General features: G+C 36.3%; 1 protein-coding gene across 1 annotated transcript in view; it reads right to left on the bottom strand.

Annotated features, from left to right (window-relative positions):
• Nucleotides 1-551: 551 nt before the first annotated feature.
• The window catches only part of PREP (prolyl endopeptidase), a 98,405-nt gene continuing 86,595 nt past the window's right edge, over nucleotides 552-12,361 (bottom strand). Inside the window, exons 12-15 of the mRNA XM_068677811.1 lie at nucleotides 10,748-10,842; nucleotides 8,280-8,411; nucleotides 3,721-3,877; nucleotides 552-1,447 (exon numbers count right to left, since the gene is read on the bottom strand). Coding sequence (XP_068533912.1) covers nucleotides 1,153-1,447; nucleotides 3,721-3,877; nucleotides 8,280-8,411; nucleotides 10,748-10,842 — 679 coding nt within the window. The 3' untranslated portion in view covers nucleotides 552-1,152. The remainder of the gene's footprint in view (nucleotides 1,448-3,720; nucleotides 3,878-8,279; nucleotides 8,412-10,747; nucleotides 10,843-12,361) is intronic.

The raw sequence follows: 12,361 nt of genomic DNA, 5'->3' as shown, positions 1-12,361 counted from the left end.
TATGACAACAAGCATGATTGTGGAAGAGTATATTAGTTTATCCCAAACTGGAAAGTGGCAGTATTTTCTGTAGGGGCAACAAGACTAGTAATTGGTAGAATTCCTTTTTGCTCCCCCAGATCAAAACCTAATTTGCTGCAGTGCATCAGAATTTAGACAGCTAGCAGGGAACATCTACTTACATCTACTTAATCGCTCTACAGCCCAAATCAAAGTCAGGAAATGGCAGCTCAAATACTGTGTGTGTCAAACTATTAAGACGTCTGCCTACGTGCTTTTGTTGTTCTGCAGCCAGGACTAGATTATATACGTATCTTCAGATTTTGGCTCCTTCGAAAATATTCTGTCAGATGCATCTGGAAAACTTAAATTTGAACAATCTGAACAAATGAGTGTCTGGTCTACTGTTAAGAAATAGCTAAAGAGCTAACAGCAGACAGGGAACATTGTTAAGTGTGTACGCGTACCTGGACTGAGCTTAGAATGAGAATCTAAGAATTCTTCAAGTTTTTCTCTTCTATGAGGAAAAAAATGACAGAAGAGAAAATCAGTGACAGTTTGAAGTCTTTTTAGAAAGAAAAAACAATTTAGCAACACTGTTATCACAGACTGTAACACAGTTACAAAGAGCATGAAATATAAGGTTTTTAATAATATTTGGGTAATTAATTACCCAGATTACCATCTCTTCAGTATTTCATGATTATCAAAGAACACTTTCAATTTCCATTCTTAAATAAGTTACTGTGTAAATAAAGTATGCTCAGAGTTCTTGTATGTGGACAGTACTTACATTTAATTACAGTTGACCTGGATATGCTTATTGGTGCAAAATACATTGAAATTGTTTACATGAAAGCAGCTCAGCTAGCACTAACTCTGGAATCTAAATGCTCACAATAGCACTGACAGTAGCTCAGCTATTTATCTGAACATGCTACTTAAAACGTACTCTGAAACGCAGTAGAAAAGAAATTCTAAAAAAAAAAAAAAAAAGGGAAGCACAGAAGATCAAAATTCCATAGCACGTTGGATCAATAAAATATTAAACTGCAGTTCTTAAATGTAAGTACTACACCAAGTAGTAGTCTGGTTGGTCTTAAATGGTGTTAAAGCCCTTTTTTCTAAAGGAGACAGTAATAAACATTTTGCCTATTCAATCCAATCAAGATTTAGGCATCGTGCTATAAAAGCAAACATATCGGACACTTCTTCTATAACTTTAGCAGTGGGCTTTCCTGCTCCATGCCCAGCTTTGGTGTCAACGTGGATGAGAAGTGGATTGGTTTGTTTACGGCTTCGGCCCACAACGTATTGCAGAGTAGCAATGAACTTCAGCGAATGTAGAGGGACCACACGATCATCGTGGTCTGCTGTGAGGAGCAGCGTGGAGGGATACTGGATGCCATCTTCTTCTGGTAGCTTGACATTGTGAAGTGGAGAATACCTGAAAAAAGCACACAAAATGTTCATGTATTTTTTCCTCAAGACCCAACAAAGAGGTCCTCTCCTACTGAAATTGTCACAGCGCTCATAATACTACAGTTCTCAGTTGCAAAGGTCAGAATTACACCCCTGGCAAATGATACGTCATAGATCTCTGGCTCGCAAATGTAAAGCAAGTACATTTCTTTAATTTCAACGAGGCATATGCGTACACCGTACAGAAATATCAAAACATCACAAATGGGCAACAGGGAAACTTGAGCAAAAGCTGCAAAGTTCATTGCAGGATCCATCCTACTGGGAAACAAGAAAATCAAGACTTTTCCCCAGTACACGTGTAGTCCAGGTCTGCATGTGAATAGCTTTTTTCCATGCAAATTTGGAGACAGTTTCTGATAGTAAGCCACAAGTGCTGTAGGCTTATTAAATTTGCTTCCTCTAAGATTTACACCACTTTTGAACACGCATTATGGAATACTATGCAGGAAACTGAAAGGAAACTGTAGGTTTTCCTGCTTTCCATGGAAGACTGATTCCTATTTTTTGATCAAGGAATAATCCGACTTACAAAAACTTGTTTTCATTGCAGGAGAATTTACTTCTTCTTTTTTTTTTTTTTTTTTTAACTACTGCAGCATAACATTAAAAATATATCTGCATATCTCAACACAAGATACTCTGTTAGAAATGAAATGTAATCGTAAGTCACAAAGTATTCCACCTAACCATTTCACACTTCATTTAGACAAAGCTACAGCTAGAAAGAATGTTACATTTCTTAAATCAAGAGTAGGGTAGTAGCTTTCTTTTTTTCACCTATTTCATCACAGGAAATACAAAGAGAATTTTGCTTTACTTTTGAATCAATTTCACATGTGGATAAGTATTCGTACAGTAAACCCAAATTATTTTTAAGAACACATGACAACACTCGAACGTCTAACCCAACAGATTCCTAGCTTTATTTTTTAAGTGGAAACGAAGAAATCAGTGAATTTGTAGATGATCTGTTTTGAAAAAAAAAAAAAAAAAAAAAAGCTAAATAATGGTCAGCACATAGCAGTCTATTTGCCTTAAATACTTTGACAGTTGAATGCAAAACAAAGCAGCTGAAGTTTTCTCATCAAGAAATAAGTATTTAATGTATTGTCATGGAAGATGTTTTTAAAATTATGCATTTAAATTTTGTGAGTTAAGTATAATGAATATAAGTAGGTACAGAATGACTGCTTTCTACGTATGTGTTCATCCTAATCACAGAATGAATTTGAAAACTTTGCTTCCGCTTTACCTCTTCAGAGTATCTGAATTCACACATACTCAGGTGAATTTTATTGTTCAAAATAATGAAGAGTATCTGGATCATTTTACATCTTGTTTTGAAAGCTACTAATAAGATGAATTATGAGACTTGTTAATTGCTTTGTGCACTATATTTACAAAAAAAGTGTTTGCTACTGAAGCCTTAAATTGAACAGCAGGAGGCCTTGAAACAAACTAATTACAATGGGCCCAACAGACTCTAGCATTTGGATATGACTTTTTTTTTTCTAAACTAAAAAATGTATCTAAACACTATTACATTTCAGACAAGCCAAATTGTTTAGTATGTCCGAGGCACTCTCCAGTAATGTCAATCTTCATTACTAAAGGTATACAAATACAATAACAGGAGATGAGGTGCCAGAAAAATATTTTGAAACGATGGCACTCTCGGTCATTATTTGCCATATAAATACGTAAACCATTTCTGTTCACACACAGTGTCTCTTTGATTTTTTTTCTTCTAAATAATCTTTCCAGACCTTCTCAGCAAGAGGCTGAGAACTGAATTAATATCCTGTTGTGGTCTACTGCCATTCAATTCCTACAAATAAACCCTATCCACACAGTATAATATAATTCATAATTGTGATAGTCTATCCCCCATCATAAAAATACAATTTATGTAGTGGTTCACTTGAGTAAATTCTGTTGTTACAGCCTACAGTAGTCATTATTCAGAAAGAGTATCTTATAAATCATTAAAGCTCATAGTAGAATATGGTCTTTGAAACCATGGCCAGTTGAATCAACAGGGTTTTGAAGACAGTTGTTTAAGCAAAGCTGACTTGTAAGGCAATTCTAAACTCCCTAAAACCAGTGTGGGAAAGGAGGAAATAATTCTGTGCAAGGATGAAATAATTCTTCAAATAGCTATTGATAATGACAACCTGAAACTGTTGATCAGAGTCTGCATTTTAAAAAGCACAGAAATATTTAAAAGACACTTACTTGCACAGCCATTCAAACTGCTCTTTGCAGTCAGAGCAACCATAGTCTGTAGTCCAAGCGTGGCCAATGGTGTACTTGTGGAACTTGAGCATATCCATCACTCCCACTTGGGCAATAACACAACCAAAGAGGTCGGGGCGCTGATTAGCACAGGCAGCTTTGACAGGAAAACAACTGTGTTAGTATTCTTATCTTAAAGAATTAGACTGAGCAGTAAAAGGCTCACTGCCAACAAGTTCATATCAGAACAACTTCTGCAGAGCTGTCTTTTATAACGTGGAGTTTCTTTTCAAAAGAAAAAATAAAATATAGAACTGTTAAGTCAAAAGGAGAAGAAATATAGGTTCCCATACAGTATCTGAAGCCAAAGAACTTGAATACAATATAAAACCAATTACACAGAGAAGCCTGCCAGTGTCTATGAAATCAAATAGTCTTTTAAGCAAAACAGAAAGCAAATATACAAATGGGTAAATACCTCCCAAAGACGGCATTTTCAAAAGCTACTTCCTTCCTCCAAATATACTGTTCTTAGAAAATTGCCTTCCAAAGACAACACGTACTTTTTAAATAAGTGAGCTTTCAGATTACTGAAATTGAAGTTTAGTAAACCATTCACTTTCTAAACTTCTAATAATAGTGTCAATAAAAAAAAGGACATTAAAGAGAAAAAACTCCATTTACTGATGAAAGTTTTCCTCTGTAATTACTATGTAAATCCATGTGAAAAGAGTTCTAATAAAAGCAAACTATTAAAAAGCAGAGGAACAACCTCATTTTAATAAAGCAAATTAGTTTTTTTTTAATTATTTCCATCTTCCTGCTACTGGAATGGGTAATTTCTTTAAGAATAATGCTTGCCTCATATTATAAAAATAACCAGAGTACTTTTCCATCTAGCTTAGCATTCAATTTACAAGAGTGGCAACTGGCAGATGCTGTAGGAAAAGCTGTAAGAAATAAAGCAAATACTGAGAGATTTCCCTGTACATTACCAGCTTTTGCAATTAGTTGGTTAGGTTTACCCTCAGTTAAGAGATTATCTGCAGGCATCAAAACAAATATTCTCCATAAATACAACTTTTTCCTTTCTGATTGTTTATTTATCTAGTGTTGTGATAACCTGTAGCAATGAGTTCTTCAATCCAACTTCTGTTGCTTGATTTAAATCTATTGCCTGAGGATTTTACATATTCCCCTACTTATTTGTAGCATAAGAAATAATATCACTGAGATTTTCACCAAACTACAATGGATCTCAGAATACCTTTCTTAATTCAGAGCTAATCACCGTGCATCCACATCTAGGCACAGTCATTCCCAAATTCTTTATCTTCTCATTTTTTTCCATTGTGAAAATGGATCGCCTCCCATTCTTTGCTTTCTGCTAAGCAGGCTATTGCCTGCTTATATCATGACCTTCCTCCCAGCTCAACAAGAACTTTCTTGTATAGCCTTGTGCAAGGGACCTTGTCAAAAGCTTTTGAAAATCCAATAACTAGAACACTGTTACAAGTACCACGTGCTCCCTGACTCCTTCAAGCAGCTTTAAGATTTGCAAGCTGCAACTTCAGCCTCAAAAATTCTTCCCTAGGCATGTCAACTATTATTTATTGCTTTTAATTAGCTTGCCTGTTACAGAAGTCAGATTTACCGATCTGCAGTTTGTGGACTGCCACTTTAAAACCTGGCATTACACTCATCCCCTTCTGTTCCTCAGATATTCAGACTTAGTAGTCTGCAATTTCACACTGGAGTTCACTTCAGATCTTGTGTGCGCACCATCTGGTCCTGGCAAGACGCTGCTTTTCAGTTGATTGATTTATTCCAAAACCTCTTCTGCTGATGCTTCAGCTTGAGTCAGCTCCTCAGAGTATTCCCCACAAAGACAGACTCTGGTGCAGGGAACTCCCCGTGCTCCCCAGGAGGGAACATCAACATAAATGGAGCATTTAGTTGTGCTGCTCTGCCATTATCTTTCTTTAGTGCTCCTTTTATAGATCATGACCCCGCAGATTCTCTGGCCAGCCTCTTGCTTTGATCTGCACAGAAAGTTTTTATTGCCAATCTTTTCGTTGTTAGCAATTTGCTCATCAATCTCCTGTGCTCCATCAGTCCCTGTCAGTTCACCTCTATCCAATTTTCTTCATTTCCATGTGATTTCTGCTTTATGGAAGATGCTATTCTACTTCTGGTCATCTCTGACATAACCACATGACTCTTCCTGGGTCCTTTCTGAGCCTTTTCCATGTGTCTTAAATAGTTGCTGCCGAAGAGGTCTTCATCCTTTTATCTCAATCTACTGATCAAACCCCTCCTTTTAATGTTATTTCCTTTCTTGAACAGAAATGCTGTTATAATACGGAAAAAAAAAAGCTGAAATACCTATCATAAGACTGAATTTTAGTACCCTTCATTGCAGAGTCTCTTGAAGCACCATGTGTTGCTTGGGACTGGATCAAAACTCCTGCTCCTAGCTCTCTGAGTTGTTACTTCAGTAAGAAAACACTTACGGAGACTCATCGGTTCCCACTGCACCCCTTTAATTAGCCATAATTACATGCACTGATGAACTGTTACCTCGAACCAGAATTTATTCATGAGTTTTACCCCGCTACACATTGAGCTTTAAAATTTGGTACTAAAATAAGATTTCAGAACCTCAGAACTGTTTGTCCAAGCAAACACGAGAGGTCGAACACTGCATTTGCATGAAGGAGGTTTGCAGCTCACAGCTGTGCTGTTCTGCTAAGCTTTGGGATGCCGCTCTGCAGGACAAGGAAGTTTTGTTTTGCAGCTGAATGAGGCTGCACTCTTCAGAGGCATCTCTTGTTAGTTAAGCCTAAAAAGGAAACAGTATTTTGGAAGAATGACAGTACTCTTCCTTGTCATTTTTTTCCTCAATAAATGGAAACTAAGAAAATCTAGCACTGTGTCCTTGCACCTAAAATATCTGTTATGTTCTCTAGTATTGCAGGAAAAGCTACTGCAAAATTTAGGTTTGCTTTGATGAAAAAACACCTTACGAGTATTTCCTAAATTCACCTAATTTTACCCAGTCAAGAAAAATCCCCATCTAGCTCCGTAATAGCAAGAAAACTCAGCTAGATTGTAATCAGCCTGCAATTGCAACTGAAGGTTTCTAACGCTAGACTTTTCACAGCAGAGAGGTTTAGAGTCACAGCACCTGTCTCACACTGGCATGCTGTGCACTCTGCAGATGTCACTTGCTTCCCCTAACCAAAACAAGGAGCCCAGCTGACTTGTTCAGGCAGAAACACAGATTTTTTTGATGACTAAAGCTGGGTAGGATGAATCCCATCCTGAGTGAAACTAAAGTCCAAGTAAGCTTCCGAAAATACTGTTTTAAACAACATGTTGCATAGCATAACTGAATTTTCAGATATTTGTGCTCACAAATATCTGTTAGAGAGGATATTAGTTTACTCAAAAAACAAACAAAAAATCAACAGAGCCAGTATTCAGCAGCAGATAAATAGGAAGGAGTATAAAAAGCAGAGCATGCAAAGGGTGGTCCTAATAAATCTGCTCATTTCCTACAAACCAGATGTTTATGAACTTGAAATATGCTTTTTTTCCTTCTTATGAGTAGCTTATCTTTGTCATACTGTCACATGTATTTCATGTTGTTTAAAGAAATCCAAACAAACCTCAACATTATTCCTTTGCACTTCCTTCTCCTTTCAAGACTGAATAAAATCATTTCTTTTTCTTCTGTCACTTTTAGACACTGGGATATATTCAGAAATAAATTCTGTAGCTCTTCAAATACTAGTTAGACTATGAGATTTTTGTGAAAGCTTTTCTGAGAAGGCTATTAATTTCCTTGAATTTAAGAGCATGGTAGTAGATTATATGTGAACAAGATGCCTTTGTAACAATGGTATTACGTTTACATAGTTTGTCAAAAGATCTTGTCTTTTTCAAGTAACCGTACTTGTATTTTGCATTTCATTTTGCATGGTTTTATTTGTGGTCCTGTTTTAACTCTACACAATTAAAGTGCAGTAAATGTGTTTCTGTACAGGGACCATAAATGCAGAACTGTCATGTTTTCATTTTCCCTCTAAGAACTGGAATGCATGACTACAGAAAGACTGAATGAGAAACTGATGCAGGACTGCAGAACATGGGATTCTGGTTTATGCAACGTACAAAGTTTCCTGATCCTACGTAACAGATTTTCTGTTTGTTCTGTTATTGATTCATACTAATTAGCCTTAATAAATAAATTAAAATAACTAAGCTTTTTTTAAAAGCATTCTTACTCTCTGATTTTGCCATAGGGTTTGCTCTAACACAGAAGTAATCATAAGCTTGGCTTTTAACAGTCAGCATTTGTTAGAGACTGCAGAATCCTAATGTTCTTTGGGAATGTCAAATGAAGTGGAACTGAAGTGGAATTTAATGCTTGGTATATGTCATTGCGCTGACATTCTGGCAATCCTTGAAGAAGAGGAACTGATACATTTTAGTCTGATTACTTTGATAAAGCCCAGGGAAGTACCAAACCCAGGAAATATACAAGCAGTCCTTACCAACTAATAGGCCCCCGTTTGAGCCTCCATTAATAGTCAACTTCTTTGGAGATGTGTAGCCTTCTTTGATGAGGTATTTGGCAGCACACTGAAAGTCATCAAAGCAATTTTGTTTGTTGGCCAAGATACCACCTAGCACACAAATAAAACAAATCAGTTGATTCCAATTCCATAAAATCCATTTAATACCATCTATTCAGAAAACATGTGTGCAAAAATACCTGGGAACAGTTCCAGTTTCATGAACATTTTAATAATTGATACAGGTCAGAAAGACAGCAAAAACGAAAGATTCTTTCAACACAGAGTATAAAATGGTTCTGTCGATAACTCTAATGCTTTCAGAAACTCTGAATAATACATACCTATACCGTGGAGTGAGTGCCAGGTAACGTTTCAAACCAGAAAAAATTAAAGCTAAAAGCTTTGTGTTGCAAAATATAAACAATGACCACATACAATCCACCTGAGGTTTGACTTAATGGGACTTTAACAGCATTAAACACAGTGGCAGTTTCTTAAGGGAATAAAACTTCCAATTTGCTCCTATATAATATAAGGACTTCTAATTTCCTGGGCATAGAATATGTGGCTGGCAATTTACCTTTTTTTTCTATTACGCTTTCAAATCAGATGATATATGGCTGTGGTCAAATAAGGACTTCACTCTAAAATAAGTGGAACGAGCTATCATCTGGAGGTGTCTCTATCTCCATAGTCCATCCAATGATCCCACACACTCGGCTTACCCTGGATGCTTCATTTCTATGTTGCAAAAAGTCAGGTAAGAAAACTCTAGCCTTTAGTCATAGAGATCTCCTTGTAGGATTGGAACCAGCAATTTATTTTCTTAAAACAAACATCATTCTCACATTAACATGACTGTTGAAGAGAGACATGTTGGGACAATGAAAAATTCTTCAAAAGTGTGGCAACACGAGAGAAATAAATCTTACTACTCTGCTTAAAGTTCTGATTTGATGTAAGGTCAGAAGCCTGTCTATACAGTTAAACAGCTTTCTGTAATTGCTTTCAGAGTTAACAAAGAACAGATGCATATCTAATTTCGCAAGTGCAATAAAAGACTTGGGTCAAAATTAAGCAGGAAATAGGTGGACTAAAAAAAGCATTATCATATTAAGATAAATTTTATTAAAACCTATTACAAATCAATTGGCAAATTAAAATTAATGAAGGATACTTCACCTTTAGCAATAATATCCTGCATCTGCAAGCTTATATAGCTTCTATTTATAAAACCATTACATCTTTAACTCAATTGTGAGGAAATGACCCAGACAAAAAGTTACCACAGATGAAACGAAAAGTGACAGATGTAATGATCTGGGAATACCATTTTGTTTGATACAAAGTTATTATGGATTACTCCCAGTGCAAACTGTTGCATCATAAATATCACTGTTTTGGTCCATTTGCCTGACAACATCTCCAGCAACTTATCCATCAAATTCTCGGGATATTAATAAGGCATCATCGCTGAATAATGACTGCGTATGTTATGCAGCTGAGTGGGACTTCCTTCAGCTTCTTCCTCTAGTGAAGGGATGCAGAAAATTGTCAACAATCAGACAAGTTGACAAAGGCAATCAAAGGATTTAAACAAAGACTGTACTGCAAAAATATGGAGTAATACATCAAAGATACTAAGAAAAAGGGAAAGGGATTGACAGAGTTCTGTAGTGAGTGACCTGGCTTCCCTGCAGCACTGAAGGCAGCTTAAAAAATGCCTGTCTACAAGAAGCTGGACCTCCTAAGAGTACAGAGTGTGTGATATGCCACTGCACTGGTGGAGCTGACTGAAGTTTGTATGAAAACAATCTCATTCTCTAAATAAAAAATGAAACCTGGCCTATTCATAAATTGTGCAAAACCAATCTGGTTATGTCTGTTTTCTAACATGCAAAGCTGGAATAGATGAATTTTGAACTCCAAAGTTCACACCTTCTGTAGGGTTCTGCAAATGGCTAGCTTCTTTCTGTGATACCAAGAAAGACAAAGTAGTCAGCTGGTGCTGCCTTGGGGATCTAGAACATGTCATGTGCATCTACACATAATATAAGAGGTAGGTGAAAGTGAGGCAGATCTCTTGCAACACTGACAGACATTTTTGGAAGATAGTTTAAGATAAATAGCTGGATTTCCAAACGCTATAAGTTTAGGAAATTAATCTTACTTTAAAAAAATAAGATTTTTTTCAGAAAATATTGTTTTTGTATAAAAATATTTTAATGTAGGTTGGAAAAATTCACTGAAAATACACTGGAAATACTGTACAGATATATATAAAAGAAATTTTTTCTTTATATATATATATATAAGAAAAAAATACTTTTTGATGGAATAATTACAAGCCAAAAGGAGATATGAGTATGGAAGAGGGAAAGAAAGAATGTTGTCATCTTCACAGCTAAGCCTGCAGTTTTGTTTCCAGGCTTGGACTGATTTACCTTTGTGCCAGGTCTCTCCATATTCACCACCGCCCCTGATGTTTGCCACTGCTAGAACACCTCCTAGGTGTCGCACAAAAATAAGTCTTGACACACTGAAAAAGCAAACAAAGGATTATTTTCAGACTTCCAACTGCTTACGTTCCTAACACTTTTATAAGAATACTTTTAGGAAAAGATCTCTCCCAAGATCAATGATGAAATCACGAGCAAAGTCCTGCCCTGACAGCAAATCTGGGTAGGCAGGCTTTCTTCAATGGTTTTATATGGAAATGAAACACTCTGCAGCCTCTCAAAAGGAACCCGCACTGTTCCTTTATTTCTGCACTCTGGAGGAGAGCAGCCAGTGGTTCTGCCTCGAAGACAACCCTCCAAGACATGTCACCATTTTTTGATCATCTTTGAAGCCTTCAGTGCGGGGACAAAAACTGTCCAGTACCACCAGACACCTGTGGCTTTCTACCTGTTCCTCCATGGTGGGCCCTTTGCTTTTTCAGGGTTTAGCCCAAATGAAGAAAGCAAACAATTAAGAGTTATGATCAGCACGTGAACTTTGCTTAAGGGCTGGTATTTTCAGCTTCTGCTTAACACTTTTTCTTTCACCTTTTTAAAATTGTGTTTGCAAAATGAAGTTCTGCTTCTGCCCTTGTTTTGTACCAGGGTCTGCAGTCGAGTTCTGGTCAATCCCCTTCCCTCATTATTTTCTACTTGCATTGTTAAATACCTAACAAATAGTAAAAACTGAAATTACAAGTTCTGCCTTCCCTAATATCTTTCAAACCTGTTTATTTATTTATTTTTTAATTTTAAAATTAAAAAAAAAATTAAATTGCAAAAGTACCAAAGTTATTACTATATTTTTAAAAGGGATTGAAGTAATTTAGATTATATTTAACAATTAAGAAGAAAAATGGATCTCTGATCTGTTGAAGCAGTAGCTTAACATAGCATAAGCTCCAGATGGCAAACCATGCATATGCCAAGGGGAACAGTAATATATTCAAACTGAATCCCAACAAATCATTTTTTTTTCCTAGTAGGTTAAAATTTATTATCTTCTTGAAATTTTTGCTCATGCAAGAAACCATTCCTGCAAAAATTAATCCTATTCAACAAGAGCAAGGTTTGGGCCTTCTTATTTTTAAGTCCCCCTAATGCTCATCAGAAATGTCTGGAAAGACAGTAGTCTTACAGCATCTCACACATGGATGTAGTATCAAAATAAGTAAATATTTCAAAGCAATTATCTATGTACTGGCATTGGTCTTGACAGTATATACTAAGGATTAAGAAAAAAAGAAAAGTAAAAGGATGACTGATAAGAAATTTTTGTACTTCCATAACCCAAAGGAAAAAATTCCATCCTGGGCAGGTTATCTGTGGCCATCAGATGGCTCAGGAGGCATGAATTCTCTCTGCTTCTGTAAAGACCAATTCTTAAATCCATCACTGTGAATCATATTTTTCCTTACATCACTGGGACATGCTGATCAGATGTAAGATTTATATTCTTTAAGCATATTATGCATAGGTCAGAGAGAATTATTCTGTCAAACTCCAGCATGCCTGATTTCTACAAATTGATACATAACTAACGTGGACATGGAGTAGTCT

Source organism: Anas acuta, chromosome 3 (assembly GCF_963932015.1).
Source record: "Anas acuta chromosome 3, bAnaAcu1.1, whole genome shotgun sequence".
Taxonomy (NCBI): Eukaryota; Metazoa; Chordata; class Aves; order Anseriformes; family Anatidae; genus Anas; species Anas acuta.
Note: the sequence above shows the minus strand (reverse complement) of the source record. Positions and strands in the feature narration are given on the sequence as shown.